This window comes from Thyridium curvatum (genome assembly GCF_004353045.1).
Source record: "Thyridium curvatum strain D216 chromosome Unknown NODE_1_length_1224711_cov_81.814160, whole genome shotgun sequence".
NCBI classification, from domain to species: Eukaryota; Fungi; Ascomycota; class Sordariomycetes; order Thyridiales; family Thyridiaceae; genus Thyridium; species Thyridium curvatum.
This window is the reverse complement of record NW_022156756.1, coordinates 783,860-804,654: the sequence shown is the minus strand read 5'-3', so window position 1 is coordinate 804,654 and position 20,795 is coordinate 783,860. Positions and strand designations below refer to the sequence as shown.

At 54.7% G+C, this 20,795-nt stretch overlaps 9 protein-coding genes across 9 annotated transcripts; 7 read left to right on the top strand and 2 right to left on the bottom strand.

The window, feature by feature from the left end:
- Positions 1–112: 112 nt before the first annotated feature.
- On the top strand, positions 113–2,506 carry E0L32_000248 (uncharacterized protein; the record flags this gene model as incomplete). The annotated part of the gene is made up of 2 exons (XM_031136674.1): positions 113–364; positions 443–2,506. 2 exons carry the CDS (start codon positions 113–115, stop codon positions 2,504–2,506), a joined length of 2,316 nt encoding a protein of 771 aa, XP_030997625.1.
- A 94-nt stretch (positions 2,507–2,600) lies between these two features.
- On the bottom strand, positions 2,601–4,118 carry E0L32_000247 (uncharacterized protein; the record flags this gene model as incomplete). The annotated part of the gene is made up of 4 exons (XM_031136663.1): positions 2,601–2,868; positions 2,924–3,406; positions 3,467–3,579; positions 3,642–4,118. 4 exons carry the CDS (start codon positions 4,116–4,118, stop codon positions 2,601–2,603), a joined length of 1,341 nt encoding a protein of 446 aa, XP_030997624.1.
- A 762-nt stretch (positions 4,119–4,880) lies between these two features.
- On the top strand, positions 4,881–5,705 carry E0L32_000246 (uncharacterized protein; the record flags this gene model as incomplete). Its single annotated transcript, XM_031136652.1, has 1 exon — positions 4,881–5,705. One exon carries the CDS (start codon positions 4,881–4,883, stop codon positions 5,703–5,705), a length of 825 nt encoding a protein of 274 aa, XP_030997623.1.
- Positions 5,706–5,910: 205 nt separating this feature from the next.
- On the bottom strand, positions 5,911–7,798 carry E0L32_000245 (uncharacterized protein; the record flags this gene model as incomplete). The annotated part of the gene is made up of 3 exons (XM_031136641.1): positions 5,911–6,935; positions 6,989–7,452; positions 7,512–7,798. 3 exons carry the CDS (start codon positions 7,796–7,798, stop codon positions 5,911–5,913), a joined length of 1,776 nt encoding a protein of 591 aa, XP_030997622.1.
- A 913-nt stretch (positions 7,799–8,711) lies between these two features.
- E0L32_000244 (uncharacterized protein) lies at positions 8,712–9,389 on the top strand (the record flags this gene model as incomplete). Its single annotated transcript, XM_031136630.1, has 3 exons — positions 8,712–8,889; positions 8,951–8,997; positions 9,051–9,389. The coding sequence occupies 3 exons, from the start codon at positions 8,712–8,714 to the stop codon at positions 9,387–9,389; spliced, it is 564 nt and encodes a 187-aa protein (XP_030997621.1).
- A 49-nt stretch (positions 9,390–9,438) lies between these two features.
- E0L32_000243 (uncharacterized protein) lies at positions 9,439–10,786 on the top strand (the record flags this gene model as incomplete). Its single annotated transcript, XM_031136619.1, has 5 exons — positions 9,439–9,856; positions 9,924–10,192; positions 10,252–10,457; positions 10,512–10,575; positions 10,637–10,786. 5 exons carry the CDS (start codon positions 9,439–9,441, stop codon positions 10,784–10,786), a joined length of 1,107 nt encoding a protein of 368 aa, XP_030997620.1.
- A 659-nt stretch (positions 10,787–11,445) lies between these two features.
- E0L32_000242 (uncharacterized protein) lies at positions 11,446–12,324 on the top strand (the record flags this gene model as incomplete). The annotated part of the gene is made up of 1 exon (XM_031136608.1): positions 11,446–12,324. The coding sequence occupies one exon, from the start codon at positions 11,446–11,448 to the stop codon at positions 12,322–12,324; it is 879 nt and encodes a 292-aa protein (XP_030997619.1).
- Positions 12,325–13,961: 1,637 nt separating this feature from the next.
- E0L32_000241 (uncharacterized protein) lies at positions 13,962–16,183 on the top strand (the record flags this gene model as incomplete). Its single annotated transcript, XM_031136597.1, has 3 exons — positions 13,962–14,244; positions 14,331–15,892; positions 15,977–16,183. The coding sequence occupies 3 exons, from the start codon at positions 13,962–13,964 to the stop codon at positions 16,181–16,183; spliced, it is 2,052 nt and encodes a 683-aa protein (XP_030997618.1).
- Positions 16,184–18,171: 1,988 nt separating this feature from the next.
- Positions 18,172–20,088, top strand: E0L32_000240 (uncharacterized protein; the record flags this gene model as incomplete). The annotated part of the gene is made up of 5 exons (XM_031136586.1): positions 18,172–18,695; positions 18,754–19,287; positions 19,342–19,448; positions 19,508–19,943; positions 20,001–20,088. 5 exons carry the CDS (start codon positions 18,172–18,174, stop codon positions 20,086–20,088), a joined length of 1,689 nt encoding a protein of 562 aa, XP_030997617.1.
- Positions 20,089–20,795: the final 707 nt, after the last annotated feature.

The window sequence follows — 20,795 nt, the reverse complement described above, 5'->3', positions numbered from 1 at the left end:
GCATCATCGTCTCTCAGCCTGCTCGTAAGTACAGTCGTCCGTCTGATACATATATCATCGCCCAGTACATTCTCTGGAACTATAGCGTGGACTCTCGACACCTCAAGACACCATGTTTGTATACGAGCCATTGAATGAACCTACTGCGATCAGGGTTGTGGTGATTGAGCCTGGCAACTGGTCTGATCCTATGCGATGCCAGCTCCGACATAGAATTTCTCGCGCTCCTTTCGCCTACAAAGCTCTTTCCTATGTTTGGGGAGCAAGGTCTGTCACGCGTCGTATCTCGGTCAATGACCAGCGGTTCGACGTCACCATTAATCTGGCATGGGCGCTACAAAACCTTAGGGAGGAAGAGGAGGAAGTAAGCATATGGATTGACGCGTTGGCATGTCTGCACTCACTAGTAGTCTATGGACTGTGGACTAACAATCATCATCAGTGCATAAATCAACATGATCATAGAGAGCGAGGTCATCAGGTGTCAATGATGCGCGATATCTACGCAGGCGCCGAAGAAGTTGTTCTGTTCCTGGGTGATGGCACTGCGCATCGCATAGAGCGCTCTCTCTTCGACCGCCCTCCCCAACGCAAGATCCAGTTCGGTAGTACCGAAGAAAGCAACAGCGCTATCTTCAGCGAGTTCGCCCAATCCTTCGAGATTTTGCCTCGTCGAGCTGAGTCAAAGTCGTTCTGCGCCATCATGTTCATATACCTGTTAGCACAATCACTCGAATCCGAGAAGGCAAGTGGCATCTTCAGCAAACTACGCGACGCAGGCGATACATGCTGTTGCAGCTATTTCGAGATCCTTCGGCAACTACTTATGTCTCCCTGGTGGTACCGCATCTGGGTTGTGCAAGAAGCCGCGGTGGCTGTTCGAATTAGAGTTCTATATGGGAATGTCTCCGCAACATGGGACGTGTTTGAAAGAGCGATGCTCAGTTGGCGATCCTCATCCACAGTAACACAGCTTCTGGGATCTGAATGGGAAGGTCTGAAATTGCTACTTGTGGAAAAGGTCGAAGGTGTTCAGATGTCACGAGCGCCTTTGACTCGAAGATCAAGACCAACCTTGTTATCTCTCCTACATCGATTTTCAAGTCGAAAGGCTAGTGACGAGCGGGATAAGATCTATGCTCTCCTAGGTCTAGCAGGCGATAAAGAGATCATCGACGCGGATTACACTCGTGATACACTGACGACATACCGCGCTCTCTTTTTCAGCGTGGTCGACAAGTACGGCTCGTTGACTCCATGGGTAGGCGACATGATGCGCAAGAACAGCGGCAACATCCCATCCTGGATCCCTGACTGGAGTAGTGAGTTCGGATTTGAAGCCGCAGATCTTCGACGATTCCCGTTGCAAGATGTCTACAAGGCTTGTGGCCAATGGAAACTCAAGGTTGTTGAATCTGAAAAGGAGTTCTGGTATTTTGTGGACGACCAATTGAGCGAACTGATTGAGAGCCTGTGGGAAAGCGAAGCTGGTTCGAACCCATATCGTCTCTCTCGCCAGTCGTTAGCGGATCTATTCCAGCTCAAAATGTTTGCATCGAGGTGCGCTCCTGAACCATTTTGTCAAAGGATACTAACCAAATCTGGCATCATTGGACAGGCCACGAGCGGCGAGGAAGCCGTTACCGTGGGTAGTATAGTACTACCAAACGTGGCCTGCCGGACCTCGGTTATTATACGAGATGCGCGGTCACGAACATCCCAACTTTTGAACTCTTTTCTCTCAGGTAACGGGTATGTCTTGAAGCGGCCGGCAGGAGATGGTGCAGAAAGGGAACAAAGAAACATGATTGCCGAATCTCAGCAGCTCGCAACAGTGAGCTGGTGCGGCCAACGGCTCACCACATGGTCGGATACAGAGTCAGCATTTGGAACCCTTCGAGATTGGGTTTCTCACATCAACGACGATTCACTGGGAGTCTTGATAGGAGGTCTCTGGCCCAAAGACTCTGATACCTACGAACGAATCACCCCGGCTCAATACGGCAAGGCCTTGCACTGGTACACTTACTCCCTACTTCCAAAGGTGAACGGTGATACAGTCCCACCGGCTGCAAACGACACAGATGAGAAGACGCAATGGTCCTTGCATAAAGTAATGCGCCTCGTGACCGAAGGTCGAAAACTGTTTCGAACTGGCTCGGGCGGGCTGGGGCTTGGGCCTGGATCCATGCAAGTCGGTGATGAAGTACACGTCCTGCCCGGAGGTAATGTTCACTATTTGCTGCGGCGGCGAACAAACGAGTCTCCGTCCTGTCCAATATATGGTCTCGTAGGTGACTGTTACTGGAACCAGAACCATCAGCCAGTCCACACAGAGCCAACTACCATGGCAGAGAGGCGCAGAATCCGCGGCGGAATTCCTCGAGTACTCTTGGATGCGATTGACAGGCGATATGGGCGTAATCCCCGACCTCGCTATGCCTCGGAAACCGCTGAAGATCCAGAGCCCTTGGAAGATCAGAGGAGCACCATCATGATCCGATAAGAGTATCATATGCCTTTAATACATACCGTACTTTCACACTTAACAATCGATGCGATATGTGGGCAACTAGGCTTAATACACAAAATTTCTACGTCTATGAAGCTACTGAGACACTGTTGGCGCTATTCTGAATCGATAAGTGTGAAGAGCTAGTACTCTCTTTTCCGGCGATGCCCGAGTGTTTCTTGAAGATTTCATCGAACACAGTCTCTGCATGCTTCTCTGCGTCATGGTCATGGATCCAGTCCTCGCGAGGGAAGCCGATTGAAGAAGGATCGTCCTTAACCTTGGACCAATCTGTCTTGTGCCACATATCTCGTGTCGTCTCTCCTGTCTTCTGCACAGCCTTCACGCGTTCATACCTGTTTTGGAATTAGCATACAGTGTCGTCATATTTCACGATGCAAGTGCACATACCGAATCTCTTGGTGAGTTCTGAGAGCAGCGGGAACATTGCCCTTGCCGGCACGGCGGAGGCAAACTGCGAGCGTCGCACCATCCTCCATGGCCTGGGTCGCGCCTTGGGCGCTGGTGGGCAAGAATGGATGAGCAGCGTCTCCCAGAAGAAGTGTGCGTCCTTGCTTGCTGGTCCATGTCGGCAGAGGGTCACGGTAGACCAGTTTCCAGTCAACAAGCGACGGGGTCTTCTCCACGATGGCACTACACATAGGGTCCCAGTTCTTGAGGACCTCGAGCACCTCCTCGAGCTTGCCTGGGAATGACCACGATTCGTCGATGTTGTGCTCGTCCTTGTGCGTCAGGACCCAGCAGCAGTCCTTGCCGCCCTTGATTGTGGAGAAGAGGAAGTGGACTTCAGGTCCGATCCAGCCGTTGAAAGTATCGCCATTCTCGCAGAATTGTCGCGTTCGCGGGTCCGCCAACATGTCAGTATTGGGGAACCTGTTTGCATCTAGCATTAGCGCATGCCGGCACCAATGGCGGACGGACATCTCAACTTACCAGGCACGCCAAACTGCGTAGCCACTGCTCTTTGGCTTATCCTCATATCCCAGCACCAACTCTCTCGCCTTGCTTCGCACTCCATCAGCTCCGACGACAATATCTCCAACGATCTACAGACGGAGGGTGGTGTTAGCGGGGATCGAATGTGGTGCTACAGGTACTGAGCGCCTACCTTCTCTCCCGTCTTCAGGATGATGCCGGCGCTGTTCTCATCCTCAAAGTAGTCCGTCACGTAGTTCCCAAGATGGATGGGGATCTTGAGCTCGTCTCTAGCATAGTCGAAGATGACCTGGTGCAGCTCGCCGCGATGGCCGTTGAAAAAGGGCGCGTCTTCCTTCTGCGGGGGCGTGATCTGGTGGAAGACCACCTCGCCAGTATCCCACTTGTGGATGCGGAAGCCGTACTCGCGCAGGTCGATGCTCAGCTCCCGAAGGCGCGCGGCAATCTGGCCATTCTTCCAGCGATAGAAGATGCGGCCGGCGTTCCCGCCAAACGAGATGATATCGCCCAGCGTCTTGAGCTCCGGGAAGGACTCGTAGATCTCGACGTCGTGGCCTTGGCGATAGCACTCAATGGCCGCGGTCAGGCCGCCAAAGCCGGCGCCGACGATGATGACCTTGATCCCTGTCTTGGTTTGCGGGGTCTCCATGATGGGTTCGGATGCAATACTAGATTGGTCTGTTGGAGACAAGATCGTTACAAATTCTTCGCGCAAGGAATTTATATGGCGGTACCCCAACCTCTACATCATTCCGTCCCAGGCGCGCGGGATTACAATTGATTGCATTCTATATCACCCCTTTCGTAATCACTCGGCCGACGAAAAACTGCCGATCACCCGGCCTGTTGGGGTTGAGTTGGAGTTCCAGAGTCTGGCACGATGCATCCCCGCATCGCCGTGCCACCGGGCTGCCTGGCCTCGGAACGATGCCTCCGAGCCATTTACACCAGACACCAGACGCGGTGAAACAGCAACAAATAGGAACGCAGTACCACAAATACGTAGATCTGAGTTGGCTTGAGTTGCCTAGACGCATGTCAGATAACCTACCGTCGTCTTATTCGATCAAATCTTATTTCCCAACCCCGGCTAGTCCCCACATCACCCCCAGACATGGCGACACATCCTGAATATGGGGTAAAGACCACGGCTACCGAGGTAGCTGCTGCGTTCAGCAAGGAGATCAAGGGGAAGAACGGCAAGTCGCCCAACCAACCACCTATACAGATATCCGAATGCTAACATGTATTCACAGTTGTGGTCACTGGAGTGAGTCCAACAAGCATTGGCTCGTACACCGCGTTGGCAATCGCGGCACACGAGCCAGCAAACCTCATCCTCGCCTCTCGAACAGAGAGTAAAATTGCAGAGGTGATAGAGGATATCAAAAAGAAATATCCAAATGTCCCCATGCACAGTGTCACTCTCAATCTCAGAGAAGTCGACTCGATCCAGGCTGCAGCGGACAAGATCGGTTCCCTGGTTGACCATCTGGATGTCCTGATCAACAACGCGGGCATTAGTCACAGCGCCAGGGATGCAGTCGTAACGCCAAATGGCACGAGAACAGATTTGCAGTTCTTCAATAACCACCTCGGCCCTTTTCTGTTGACCTCCCTCTTGCTTCCCCGGCTCGTTGCTGCCGGAGAGAAGTCTCCCCCAGGTGCCACAAGAGTCATCAACCTGACAAGCAACGGCCACCGCCTATCACCGGTCCGGTTCAGTGACTACGCCTTTGATCGTGGAATTTACGATGGTGTTCCTGAGCCTGAGCGTCCAGGGGCGAACCTCCCAGCGTTTCTGACCAAGACCAACGATGGTTTCCCTGGTTTCATGGGCTACGGCCAGAGCAAGTCGGCCAATGTCCTGCATGCTACGGAGATTTCTCGGCGTCTGAAACGTGCCGGGCGTGGCAATGTCGTTGGATTTGCCGTCCACCCCGGCTCTATCATGACGGATCTCTCGCGAACATTGGATCCGGATAGTGCGGATGCTGTGACCAAGACTGCGCCGGCACACCTCTGGAAGACTCACGACGCGGGTGCTGCCACCAGCGTTTGTGCCGCTTTCGACCCCAAGCTCGGGCACGCTGACCTCGGCGGTAGCGTGTTGGGCTACATGGCTGACTGCCAACTTCAAGATGATTTGGTAGCACCCCATGCAGCTGATGCTGATATAGCGAAGAGGTTGTGGGATGAGAGCGAGAAGATGCTACAGATCACGACAGGTTTTTAGAACATAGATAGATCTAGACTCTATTCTCTTAACACGACCCGCAATATTCAGTCTTCATCTCCTAACTAGCCAAGTTGTCACAGGCTTTTAACAATACAACCTTCTATTATGATTCCAAGAGCCTCGTTGCCATTTAATCGATGCTGATCAATCTCTTCTTGCGTAACCCTCACCAGTGACTGCCACGGTGGTCTGCTCCCTGAGTTTAGTTGATCTTAACCATCTTCACTTCTCCATTCTCATCAAGCACAGGCTCTGTAAGATTCTTCCGTCTTTGCTCTTGGTAGAACGTGCTCATCCTGTACTTGCTCTCACCGTCCAGAGGCTTGAGATCTAGCAGCGCCTGGTTGCCCTCACGCTCAAGCGTCTCCTTCAGCTCTTGTGAGCGGGGCTTGATGTCACATCGGAACGGCTGAGGCCGCATGTTCAGGCCGTTGGTGAATGCAAAGATGTCTACGGGAATCTCCTTGCCGTTGGCATCCTTTGCGGGGGTGATCGAGTAGGCCCACAGTAACCGAGCGACGGTGATCCAAATGCCCTGCTCAGCGAGGGCCTGGCCGCTGCACACACGCCGTCCCCAACCAAAGGTCATGTACCCCCTGTCGCCAGGGAACGGCCGCTTCCAGTCGCTCCCGTCAATGAACCGCTCCGGCTCGAACCGGTCAGGCTCCGGGAAGTCTCGGTCGTTGTGGTGGATGGCCCAGACATTGCCCTGCACCCAGGAGTTGGCGGGGATGAGCCAGCCCTTGTAGTGATCGTCTTGGGTCGGGGAGTGAGGCTGCCCGCCAATGATGGCGACAGATCGCCAGCGGAAGACCTCTTTGACAAATGCGTTGATGTATGGCAGGTTGGGAGAGTCGTCCCAGTGAGGCGAGCGGCTGGACCCGATGACCCTGTCGAGCTCAGCCTGAGCCTTCTTCATGGCTTCAGGGAAGGCACAGCATGCAAGGACAAATGTGACGAGAGTGCTGGAGCTCGTGTCGGAGCCTGCGCCAAAGAGGTTGCCGGTCAAGCTGGAAAGCTCCTCGGTCGGGAGGTTGTACTTTCCATTCTCTATGAACAAGGTCTTTGCGTAGGGAGTAGGGATAGAGATGCGCTCATCAGCGGTCTTTTCAGCCTGTTGCTCGAGGGCCTCCTGGGCGAGGGTGTAGAAGAAGTAGTGGCCGCCCTTCTGACCACGGTTGCCGAGACCCTTCATCCAAGGCATCCAACGAGGGAACTTGGCAAGGACTTTTTGAGTTGTCAGCTTTTTGTCCATCATGTGTGAGCTTTGCCAGACTTACTCGGGAATGTCTCCATAAGCATAGGAAAGGTCTTGCCCGGAACGTTGAGTTCAGCAGCAAGCTGCATCAGGGCGATGACCTCAGTGATGATAGGGTCGTTGTAGCTCGAGACGCGTCGACCAAATGCAAGGATGGATACAACACTGGTTGCGTAGCGTTCGAGATGCTTGACGTAGGCGGCTGGATCGCGCAAGAAGTCGAGGGCGACAACCTTGCTCTCGTTATCCTGAACCTCGCGATATTTGCGGACAGCTTGGACTCCGACACCCAGGTGCATCAGCTTCCGGTGCACACGCCAGTGGTCACGCTCCTCGGCGTTGCGAGTGCGCATGGTCACCAAGTTAGACTGGCCACTTCCAAGCTCGCCAAAGACCACCATCCGGGGCCGGGAAGAGTAGATCTGAGCGCGCTTCTCAAAGACTTCATGAGCACACCAAGCATCACAGATCCAGACCGTCGGGTTTCTAGACAACGCAGTGTTAGTTTCCCACTCAGAGCTTGTCTGCATCAAAGATTTACTCACCGACCAATCCAAATGGTGATGAGAGGCGCATTGTACTGCTTGGCTACTTCTTCGAACCAGATCCACGGCTTATGGTCCGGCAGCGACCAGGTATTGCCAATAATGGGAAGCGGGAACGGCCCGGGAGGCATCTTGGACCTCATATACAACATGTGGCCATAGTCTAGGACCAGCGCCGTGGCGGCGACGGCTAATATCGCCAACAGCACATTCAGAGTTCCAAACTCCGTTATACTCTGCTGGAGCTTGAGGAGGGTGAGCCCTCCTAGCATCTTGTCGAAGAGCATCTTGTCTGGTGTGTGCGGTTTACCCTGTCCAGAATCAATCTTCGATGAGAGTACTGACTTGGCCTGCTTTGGTTGTGAAAGCTAACGATACTCTTGCGATCCCTCGAGTCGGGGACGGATTTAAGCACGGGACAAAACGAGACCCCTCATTGAGCTCCGTAACCACAACAGAATACGGCTGTTAGAAGTAGGTGCGTCTTTCTCGGTGATTACTGAATGAGAAAAGCCCCGGGTTGTGGAGGACCCCTCCCTGTCGGGACGCCGCGCCAAGTTCCCAACACGGGATCGGCAATATCACCCCGAATCGAAGCGGCCACGCAGACCGAGCTTATCATGCACTTTACCCATGCTGCTTTAACAGATTGTGACACACGAACCGATCTTTGACACGGGGCCTCTTACCCCACACCCGTGCCAGCGGAAACAAAGCCAAGTCTTTACCCCAGAAAGCTTCCCGCCGATCCATGATCCAAGTTGGTGCGGAGTTGGCAGCCAGATCGGGGTGAGTCGGCAATTACATGGATGCCCACGCAGCAGGATGGCTAATGAGCGCCGGGCCATACTGCCGCGTGGAATGCAACATCACAGGCTGAGTCCTTTTGACAGCCGCCCTCCTGAATGGCTCGCCACCGTGTCTGCACGGTAGTAGTCACTGATACCTATGGCATAGCTGATATAGGGTTGAGCGAGGGTAGAACCTGGTTCGACATGGAGTGCTGTCAATCATTCCCATTGGTGGCCGTCACATGGCCTGCCCAATCTAGAACACAGGTCGCATTGACATAAAGAGAGGAGGCATGGCTCTTTCTGAATTGATGTAGTTATTTTCTTGACTCATTGTGATGCTGCCAGATCTGAAACTCTCGCATCCTGTAAATTCCCTATCAACTATCATCCACCTGAATTGCGCATCATGGAGCAAAGGGACTCACCAACCACCGACAAGGTCATGACTGCCGACTCTGTCGAGAAGACCTCCAGTGGTGGAGGAGAAGAGGCGCCCCAGCATGACCTCGGCACCCTCCGTGACCATTGGAAGTGCCTTGCAGCCTGCACGATGGTGTCGATGTGCCCCTTCCAATACGGCATTGGTGAGTATTGACCACATCGGACTGCCACACCGATGTTATTATAATCGCTGACGTGTCCAAGATTTTGGCTTGATCGGAGGTCTGCAGGCTATGCCTGGCTTCCTCGAGGTAGATGCCCCTTTCCACAGACCCTTAACGCTTCCCGCCTAACACGCACCCAGGTCTTTGGTCACCGAGCTCCCGAGACTCCGCTGGGATGGAACATCTCGCCTGGCCGACAGCAGCTGATTTCGTCGCTGATGACGCTCGGTGCCTTCCTCAGCTCGGCCTGCGCCGGTCCGATTGCCACTGTCCTCAGCCGGAGGCAGACCATCTGGGCTGCGAGCCTCCTCTGCTGCGTGTCCAATGTCATCATGATGGCCACGACCAACATTGGCGGTCTCTATGCCGGGAGACTGCTCATCGGTCTGGCCAATGGCTTGTTCATGACCTTCGCTCAGCTATACATCCAGGCAAGACTTTCATTCCCTTGGCCCAAGGCATGCCCTTCGAGACTCTAATGATATGTTTGTTCACCAGGAATGCGTCACGGCCCGCTACAGAGGTCTGATGATCTCCTCCTTCCAGATCTGGACCTCCGTCGGCAGTCTGGTCGGTACCATCGTCGATAACTTTACCGTCAAGCTCGGCGGTCGCGAATCTTACCTCGTGCCCCTCGGCCTGATCTACATCGTCCCCGTGCTCATGTCCCTCGGCCTGTGCTTCATCCCGGAGTCCCCCCGCTGGCTCATGCAGCACGGCAAGCGCGACAAGGCGTTCAAGGCTCTGCAGTGGCTTCGACCTTTCGGGGACGCCGAGGTCGAAAGGGAGATCAACGACATCCAGGAGGCGATCTCGAGCGAGGAGGAGCTGGCGTCGGGCGCGAGCATTGTCGACATGTTCAAGAACCCCATCGATCGCCGCAGGACTTGGCTGGCGGTCGGCGGTCTCTCCACCCAGGGTGCTTCGGGTGCTATGTACATGATCGGTGAGTGCGCCCCTTTTCTTTCAGGTCCGGGGACAGGTCCTCTTGCTAACAACCGGGCCTCCAACAGCATACGGAACCTACTTCTTCGAGATGGCCCACATCGGCAAGGCTTTCGAGAACGCGTGCATCCTCAACGGTGTCGGTGTCGTCGCCATTATCGCCAACAGTATGGCCGTCACCAAGGTCGGCCGACGCAGGGTCTTCCTTATCACGGGCCTGCTCATCTGCGGTCTGGCTCAGCTGATCACGGCAGTGATCTACAATGTGAATCCGGGTACTGTAGAGACTGGCAAGGGCATCGTGGGTCTTTCGGTCGTATACATTCTGGCATACAACGTAAGTCGGCCATTTGAACTCGACTGTTGCTTGGGTGCAGCATGTCTGACCGATCCTAGGGCATGGTGGCTACGTATGCCTGGATCTCTGGCGGTGAGCTGCCGTCGCAGCGCCTCCGATCTTATACCTTTGGTTTCGCTACCGCTGTTGGGTTCTTCCTGGCTTGGCTCGCGACCTTCACCGCCCCCTACTTCATCAACCCCGAGTCGCTCAACTGGGGACCCAAGTACGGCTACATCTGGGCCCCGAGTTGTGTTGTTGCTGCGTAAGTTGACAGCTCGCCCTTTCTGTCGCAGTATGCAAACTAATGCGTCTATAGTGCCTGGGTCTACTTCTTCCTTCCGGAGGTCAAGGGTCGCACACTCGAGGAGATCGATGAGATGGTAAGTCGCGCCCCGTCTCGATGAGCACTCTGTAAGAACGTTCGCTAACAATAGCCGACAGTTCGAGGCAAAATTGCCAGCAAAGAAGTTCCGCAAGTACGTCTGTGTTGGCAGATACGCTGGGGCGCATGCTCTGGACACCAACTCGGCGCAGGCTTTGGATAAGCAGGCCGAGGAGGTCACTCACAAGGAGCACTCAAACGCCGTGTGAGAATCAAGAACGAGTCACATTGCCTGAAGCTTGCAGTGACAGGCATTTGATAAGTTGATCTGAACAGTTGGGAGTATTGTGACCGAGAAATCTTAAATACCATCATGGGTATGTGAGCAGTTTGACGTTAAGGGTATGTACAGCCTTGCACTAGCAAGTGTCTCAGACTTGTAGGAGCGATTCGGAGGAATAATAGCAATGTCTTGCATTTGTTTGACTTGTGACAGCTTACAAAGTTTCCATGTCGGGCAACATGATTTGCCCATTGTTAGCTTTTCGATATTTTGAGGCTTGTGATTGGGAGCTGAACGCAGACCTCAGCCACCCAATTATTTCAACCTTGCCCAGGCATTCATGTGCCGGGTTATGCATGTATGTATGTATTTATGTGGTGGCTTGCTTACCCCCCTTAGAGTTAAATTGCCCGCCTTGAAGCTGATGTTGGCGCATGCCATGGCCAATGTGACGCTGTCTGGCTGGAGAGGCGTGAGACTCAGCCCGAGCGCCTCACAGTCCAAGCCTTAATCGCCTGGAAATTAAGCCTGCAGGTTGATCAAGGATGCATCGCCGAGGGGATATAACTACATCCTGGAGCCGCGACATACCTACGCTGGAGGACACATCACATCGTTGATCAAGTTCGACACCTAGCTGACACAATGAAACTCTTCGTCTTGTTTTCGACCATTCTGGTCGCAGTGGTGCTGTCTCAGACCACGTATCTAAACGACCCTCTTGTGACAGTCCGGGCAGATGGGGTCCCAGAGAAGCCAGTCACGGTAGAACACAGCCGGCTGCTATCCTTTCTCCTCCAGCTTTTCCCAGCACGGTTTGCGCTGAAGGAGGCGAGGGACCTCATGCACACCGCCGAGCGGGCTATTGCCCTCACCTTCGGCCTGCAATCGGTCGAGAACCAGCTACCAAAGGCAGGAGAGCCCTGCCCTTCTGTCACCATCATCTACGCGCGTGGGACGTACGAGATAGGCAACGTCGGCGTGCTCGTCGGCCCGGGCTTCTTCGAGGCTGTGAAGCTGGCCACGAGCGCTACGAACTCGTCGGTATCTGTAGCGGTCCAGGGCGTCGAGTACGCCGCGATATTCCCGGAATACGTGAAAGGCGGGGACAGGGCAGGCAGCCAGAAGATGTACAGTTACCCACCCTCCCAGAGCATCCAGGTTCCCGGTGCCCGCTCAGCTACTGACTTCCTACCAATAACTAGGGCTGACGATGTGAGCCAAGCTCTCGAGGTGTGCCCGCAGACAAAGGTCGTCATGGCTGGCTTCTCGCAGGGCGGTCAGGTGGTGCACAATGCGGCGGCCCAGCTGCCTCCCGCGACCATGGCGCAGGTCAGCTCGGTGGTCATTTTTGGAGACCCGTTGAACGGGACGGCAGTGGCCGGCGCTGTTCCCGAGAGAGTGCTGGTCCTCTGCCACGAGTCGGATATCATCTGCCAGGGCAGCCTCTTCGTACCACTATCGCATATGACGTACCTGGCGGACGTCGGAGAGGCAGCCGAGTTCGTGGCCAAGCATTTGTGAGCCGTGGCGTACGCGTTATTGGGTCCATGCCATTGGAAACCTACTAAATGGGTCCTCCCTGCGATCTCATGAAGGAAGGGGAATAAATAGAGTTGGAAGGCGTTTATGCGACGCGATGGAACATCGTAGTAGTTCAGATTGGGATCCGTTTTCAGCAAATGGGGTTCTGCTTCGAGCATGAAGTGAGGGAGGGACTGGGTGTGCCAAGACGGGATTTGGTGGAGTCGAGGCGAGGCGAGGCGATGACCGTCGCTAACGAGCTTGCGAGCACACCTCCAGCACGCCTCCAGGCTGAGTTTAGCCGCTCGCGCGTCGCTCGTGGCTCCCAGGGGCAGTGCAATAGGGGCAAACTCAGGGGTCCCGCGAGATCTTGACAGCCCCATGGATACAGGTGGGCGCTGAATTAGAGGTATGTCGTGTACCGTCCGAATTCCCGAGCCATTTTATCAGCGATTCAGCGATTCAACGATCCAAATGCATCCGTGGATTGAAATACTAGGAAATGCATTTGTGTGCCAGCTGAAAGGCAAATGCGCCTCATCAGAGATGTGCCATCTGTGCGGGATGGCTCCCTATGACGTTACACGCATGCGCATGGACACGAGGAAGAGATGGATGTTGGATGGGAGAAGGGCTTTGATTGCTAATAATGGAACAATGTACACTATAGGTAATATCGATCTTCTCGCCGCTCGTGTTGGTGCCTGCGGTGCCCAAACACCATTCCTAGGGATGGTAGCCAAGCCCCTGTCTATCCATCCTGCTTTCTGACAAATGAGCCCTGGAACGCACTAGGAAGATAGCAAAGCGTGTGTCTGATGCACCGACTTTGAGAAGGACCTGGATACCTATTTCTACAAGTAGAGTAATGCATGGGATGCATGATACCATCCATCTGGCCCCTTTGTTGCGCTTAGGTTCGCCATCAAGGAGCTTGACGGGAGCGAGGCACAGAAGAAGCACACTCGCGTGCCCATTCAATCTTGATGAGTGAATGAGTGCTTCTAGAAGGTCAAGGCCATCTCCATCATCCCGTCCCCCTTCGGATACTCCATTTCAGCATCTTCTTGTGGGGGGTTACACGCTGAGACACAGCCCTGCGCACTACTCGTACTCCATCCCTTACGAATCTCCCCCCTAACTGCTGCGAGAATAGTGGCCAACGGCGCAGCCCCAGCTTCCAAGGTTCCGTCCGGTCTGTCTGTCCTAGGGAGATCTTTAGGTACCCACCCCTATGCAGCCAACACCGCCGGTGCGCCCGTTGTCTACCAAGGATCAATGATCCATTCTTCCCCGCCAGAGATTACCAAATCATCCATCCAAATCCAGCCCGGTCCCTAAACCCCATCCACACCTCGAGTCAACAACCAACCCAGGTCTCGCCTTACCGCGGCCACACCTTGAATCCTGATCCCGTCTTTGTCTTCCATCCTTGCCTGATCCTCCTTCGGCCTGCACTCGCGATACCCTATTTCTTTCTCCAAGAGCATCATCCCCACCAGCCTTTTGCGATAGCAATATCTTTCGGCGACCGCCCAGATACCGACATTGACGACACCATCTTTGGGGAAACCCCTCACCGTCGGCCACCATGTCGTCCTGGAATCTGACCAAGAGTACGTTGCCCAGCCTCAGCTATGTGCCTCAGTCCGCATTCATTTTCTCGCGTGTTTGCCGCTGCAGATGTGCGGAATCTCTTGGTCTATCCTGAGACGAGGACTCGTGTCACGGGCGAGCAAAGAGCAAAACAACGGGCTCAGGCTGATGATCTCGTGTCTGCAGAACTCAAGGAGACCCATCTGGGACCCCTCACCAACACATTTTCCCGATCTACCTCGACATCGACCATTACGCCCGACAAGAACGAGAAGAACGCCATTCCTACGATTTCGTCAACGCCCACTCCCCAGAACGATGTTGGTAGGTCGACACTGACTATTTGCGACGTGCCCGAGCGTCTTGCAGCGAATGCGCTTCCCCTTGGTAATACTGACGCGAGGAAATAGCTGCTTCAGAAGCCCTCAGCCAGGCCCCGGTGGTCAAGCCCCCGAAGCCTGGAATTCTTGTCGTGACTCTTCACGAGGGACAAGGATTCTCTTTGCCTGAGCAGCACCGCGCTGCCTTCTCCTCCCAACACCCACAAGCCTCTCTTTCCACTGGCAACGCCCTCAGCATGGCTGGTTCCATGCGCCCGGGCTCTTCACAGCGCCAGGCCGGTTCCTTTATCAACGGCAGGCCGCAGACCTCTGGCGGTGGCGGCTTCAACGGCATCCCGATGAACCACGGTCGTATTTCCGGAAAGTACATGCCCTACGCCCTCTTGGATTTCGACAAGGTTCAGGTGTTTGTCAACTCGGTCGAAGGGACACCTGAGAACCCGCTCTGGGCAGGCGGCAACACGCAGTACAAGTTTGATGTGTCTCGAGTCACCGAACTCGCAGTACATCTCTACATGCGCAACCCCATGGCCCCGCCGGGCTCTGGTCGCAGCCAGGATATTTTCCTTGGTGTCGTCCGGATCAACCCGCGCTTTGAGGAGCCCCACCCCTATGTCGAGGACCCCAAGGCCAGCAAGAAGGACCGCGAGAAGGCGGCCGCCGAGCACTCGAGCCGAGAGCGATCTCTGGGCTTCAGCGGCTGCGACTGGGTGGATGTTGCGTACGGCACGGGCAAGCTGCGAATCGGTGTTCAATACGTGGAGAACCGGGCAGGCAAGCTCAAGATCGAGGACTTTGAGCTCCTCAAGGTCGTTGGCAAGGGCAGCTTCGGCAAGGTCATGCAGGTGCGCAAGAAAGACACGGCGCGAATCTACGCTCTCAAGACCATCCGCAAAGCCCACATCATCTCTCGATCCGAAGTCGCCCATACGCTCGCCGAGCGCTCTGTGCTGGCCCAGATCAACAACCCCTTTATCGTCCCTCTCAAGTTCTCCTTCCAGTCGCCGGAGAAGCTCTACTTCGTCCTCGCCTTCGTCAACGGTGGCGAGCTCTTCCACCATCTCCAGAAGGAACAGCGTTTCGACGTTAACAGGTCTAGATTCTACACGGCGGAGCTCCTGTGCGCTCTCGAGTGTCTGCACGGCTTCAATGTCATCTACCGTGATCTAAAGCCCGAGAACATCCTGCTTGATTACCAAGGCCACATTGCCCTGTGCGACTTTGGCCTCTGCAAGTTGGACATGAAGGACGAGGACAGGACCAACACGTTCTGTGGCACTCCTGAGTACTTGGCGCCAGAGCTGTTGTTGGGTAAGGGCTACAACAAGACGGTCGACTGGTGGACGCTGGGTGTCCTGCTGTACGAGATGTTGACGGGCCTGCCGCCCTTCTACGACGAGAACACCAACGAGATGTACCGCAAGATCCTGTCGGAGCCGCTGCACTTCCCCAGCCAGGACATTGTGCCGCCGGCGGCCAAGGACCTGCTCACGAAGCTCTTGAACCGCAACCCGGCGGAGCGGCTGGGGGCTAACGGCTCCGCGGAGATCAAGACGCATCCCTTCTTCCACGCCATCGACTGGCGCAAGCTGCTCCAGCGCAAGTACGAGCCGACGTTCAAGCCCAGTGTGGTATGTATCTATCTGGCTTGCTACCTATGATATCCTTCTTTCATTATCGGTTCCTTACTAATTCTCCTTGCCATTTGTGCCTAGGCCGATGCGCTCGACACGGACAACTTTGATCCCGAGTTTACCTCGGAGGCGCCCCAGGATTCATTTGTCGACGGCCCTGTCCTATCGCAGACGATGCAGAACCAGTTCCAGGGCTTCAGCTACAACCGCCCGATCGCAGGTCTGGGCGATGCAGGTGGGAGCGTGAAGGATCCTTCATTCGTCGGCAGCATTCAAGACAACCGGTAGATGTCTGCTGCAACCAAACAGCCTCCACGGAACCGTCCCATGCGACACGGCTTGTTGATCCGTGCCGATTTGACAATGGGGTTGTTTCTGGGGGGAGCACGAGCAAGAGCATAGAAGCGACGACATAACGACACAGCCAGCAGACACGTTTTCAAGCGGTGTCCTCGTTTGTTCTTTTTCTACACCGAGGCACAATAGACACGTCGTAAACGGAAAGGAAAAAGAAGAGAAGAGAAGAGAACAAGTAGATGGACCAAGTAGACAGGGCGGAGGTTGCTGCAGGTGGATCGAAGCCTCTTGAGGTGGAAGGGCACCAGGATGATGAAAACACACTATGAGCCTGCGACCTGATTCTTTGAGGAGGCTGCTCGAGCCAAAATGGCCAGATGGCCGGCAGGAAGGTGGCTTTCTTTTTTTCTTTCTCTCTCTCTATTTATATCTGCACCCGGCAAACGGAGTTTGGCCTTATCGTCCAGCATTTTCACACTTACCTACACTCAAGGATGAATTGAATCCAGTCTTGCTTACCGATTCTGATTGCATGTATCGTAATCACAACATGGTGGCGGAGGAGTACAAGCACCTGGGCCATTCGCGCTTCTAAGCGATTACTAACAGCAGCACTCGGAGGCAAATGCGCCAGTTGACTTTATTATCGGCCCTGTTCGGGCAAAGGTGGGAATTGGCCGGCCGGAGAAGCTGCACTGGTAGGCACTGTCATTGAAGTCTGCAGTACCATTAATGAAGCGCTGTGATCCAATCAAAGCTTGCACACCTCTCCTTGTCTCTGGACACCAGCACTGGTATGATCTTGAGGTACAGACTGTATCTCTCCTGATTTATCTATGCTGTCGAGAGAAGATCATGAACTTTTATTCTCATGTTCGGATCGCGGCCCTTTGGCGAGTGTTGGTGGGCGTGGTGGGGTAAGAAGTGCGGGATGGAGGCAGTGACGTCTTGCCGACCATGCCTAATTGGCGCAGGTAGTCCCCCCTCGTAGCTACTTAACTATTTGTAAAGATCCAGAGCAACCTTGAAGCGCAACCCCTCCCCCACCAAGGAATGCGTAGCAGAGCTGTAGCGACCGTACCAGACCAGCCCTGAGAGATCGTGCTAGAATTCCTCCCGACCTTGAAGTTAGCATTGATTAGTCGTAGCTCATTGTCTTGGCTTGGCCTCGAATCCATCGCCAAAAACGCCTCAATTGATTATTTTCTCTTTCCTCCCCTCATTACTCTGCTGGCTGTCATACCCTCCTCTTCCCTTCAGACAGACGAGAGTCTCTGCATTTGGCACCAAGGTACGTGCGTCACTGTCTACACTCGATTGCTCTGAGCTGTTTCCCGAGCTACTTGCTCAACACCTCGTCATCTATCACGAATCATGGATCTGGAGGTGGACATGGATCAATGCGCCTGACGGGCTTGCGAGAGCAGTTCTGTCAAGTGGCACTTGACCCCTGGATACCTTCCCTGTCCTTATCACCATGCCTTACCCTCGAGCTCCATGCTCTTGCTGGGACCTTTTGTTGGGAAAGCTGAGCCTGTTGCTTGATGGGGGCCAGCCCAGATCCCTCGAGACAGACGGCACCTATTTCGAAAACATCTATCCCCCACAGTACCTACCAACAGACAATGCTTCGGCCTATCGAGGACAAGAATACTAACGGGTGCCACTCCAGGCTTTGATACAGCTCCAGCGTCGACTTTGATCAGGTATGAAACACCCTTCCTTATGCCCCGCGGTCTGGTTCCATGAATCGCCCCGCCATGCCGATGATGCCGCGGCGCGCGCCATGGTGCCTCCGGAAGCTTCTGCCGGCCGGCGCCTTATATACCTCTGCTTCATCGCAGCCTCTGCTCATGCCCTCGCTGACAATCTCTCTGTGCTCCTAGACAACTAATTATCCGGCCGAATCATCGTCTCACCGGTTGCGACGATTGCCATCCTCAGAACAACACCGACACTACCCTTTCCCACAGACCAACATGCCTCAAGCTAGCTCTCTCCCCGCCTGGGGTGACCTCCAGGGCCACCGCGACTCGGTCGGCAAGAGCTTCGTCCTGAAGGAGGCCTTTGCCTCGGACCCCAAGCGCTTCGAGAAGTTCAGCCGCACCTTTACTCTGCCCGACAATGTCTCGTCTTGCCCCGGTAGCACCGACATCCTCTTCGACTTCAGCAAGAACTTCCTGACCGAGGAGACCCTCGACCTCCTGGTCAAGCTTGCCGAGCAAGCTGGCCTCGAGAAGAAGCGCGAGGCCATGTTCAAGGGCGAGAAGATCAACTTCACCGAGAACCGTGCCGTCTACCACACCGCACTCCGCAATGTCGGCAACGACGTCTGGGACATGAGCGTCGATGGCGTCGACGTCATGAAGACCAAGGGCGGTGTCAACGATGTTCTGGAGCACATGAAGGTCTTCTCCGAGCAGGTCCGGAGCGGCGAGTGGAAGGGCTACACGGGCAAGAAGCTGACCACCATCATCAATGTCGGTATCGGTGGTTCGGATCTGTAAGTTGGCGTTCTTCCCCGTCATGCATGATCGAACGAGCAGCTGACCATTGCATAGCGGCCCCGTCATGGTCACCGAGGCTCTCAAGCACTACGGTGCCAAGGACATGACCCTGCACTTTGTTTCCAACATTGACGGCACCCACATGGCCGAGGCTCTGGCCAACTCCGACCCCGAGACCACCCTCTTCCTGATCGCGTCCAAGACCTTCACCACCGCCGAGACTACCACCAATGCCAACACAGCCAAGGCGTGGTTCCTCGAGAAGACCGGCAACAAGGGCGAGATCGCCAAGCACTTCGTTGCCCTGTCCACCAACGAGGAGGAGGTCACCAAGTTCGGTATCGACAGCGCCAACATGTTTGGCTTCGAGAGCTGGGTCGGTGGTCGCTACTCCGTCTGGAGTGCTATCGGCCTGTCTGTCAGCATCTACATCGGCTATGACAACTTCCGCAAGTTCCTGGCCGGTGCCCACGAGATGGACAAGCACTTCAGGACGGCCCCTCTGCGCGAGAACATCCCCGTCATTGCCGGTCTCCTGAGTGTCTGGTACTCCGACTTCTTCAACGCTCAGACCCACCTCGTTGCCCCGTACGTTTGTCAGAGAGTTCCATAGATGCTTGAATGATGCTGACGTCCATGTAGCTTCGACCAATACCTGCACCGATTCCCTGCCTACCTTCAGCAGCTCTCCATGGAGTCCAACGGCAAGACGATCACCTCGGACGGCACTGCTGCCAAGTACACCACTGGTGCGTACACATTTGAACGAAAACCTCGATCTTTTCACCATACTAACCTTACTTCCCAGGCCCCATCCTGTTCGGCGAGCCTTGCACCAATGCTCAGCACTCCTTCTTCCAGCTTGTCCACCAGGGCACCAAGCTGATTCCTGCCGATTTCATTCTGGCTGCCAAGTCGCACAACCCCATCTCGAACAACCTGCACCAGAAGATGCTGGCCTCCAACTACCTTGCCCAGGCTGAGGCCCTCATGGTTGGCAAGACTGCTGACCAGGTCCGCGCCGAGGGTGGCGTGGCTGAGGAGCTCGTCCCGCACAAGGTCTTCCTGGGCAACCGCCCCACGACCTCGATCCTCGTCGGCGGCCACATCGGACCCGCCGAGCTGGGTGCCCTGATCGTCCACTACGAGCACCTCACCTTTACCGAGGGTGCCGTCTGGGACATCAACTCGTTTGACCAGTGGGGTGTTGAGTTGGGCAAGGTCCTTGCCAAGAAGATTCTGAAGTAAGCTTTTGCAAGTCACGATGTCCTTTGAACCGCAGACGCTAACCAACTAATCAGGGAGATTGACGAGGCTGGCGCTGGCTCCGGCCACGACGCTTCGACCGCTGGTCTGCTCGGCGCCTTCAAGCGATACTCAAACCTGTAAAGGATGTTGTGCCATTTCGAGATGGTTTGGTTGAAGGGAAAGTGGACACGAGACTGCATTAATTCGATGGCTGTTGTGGGTGGAACATGGTCTTCCGCTGAAAAAAAAAAATGAAACCCCTTATTAATTGTGTGAGGCCTGCCGACATCTGGGACTAGCCTGCACTTGGTAGCACACTTAGATATTATGTGCTAGTTTTCAATCAACATTGTTGTTTACAATGCTATAGTGTGTGTGTTTGTGTAATGAAGATGATGGTTCGCCGTTCTGTTTACTTGCTCAGGGGGCGCAGTGTGGCGTACTGATCTGTCTTGGCTCACGTCAAGCTGAGCCATCGGAGGCTCTCACACCTGGCGGCCATGCAATGAGCGAGTGAGCAGATTGACTCACATACGGCGTAGATTCATGCAACTTGATGGTTATGGGATCGCGCAACGCGGGGATGCGCTCTACTTTGAAGGCTCCCCCTCGCAGGCAGGGGATAAGGGGGGGAAGCGTCTTGATCTACGGATACTCTAACACTCTAACTCAATATTTAAAAGCAAATTGCTGTATACGTATGTAATATCATGCTCTCCAGAATGCCTCTAAAGGAACTCCTTGACTCCAAACCCTGAATAAAAGACCGGCGTTGTAAATCTTAAGCAGGTGGATTTCGGAGCAGGCTCGGTAGGCGCGGTGGCGATCCTTGTGCCCCCGTTCATCTC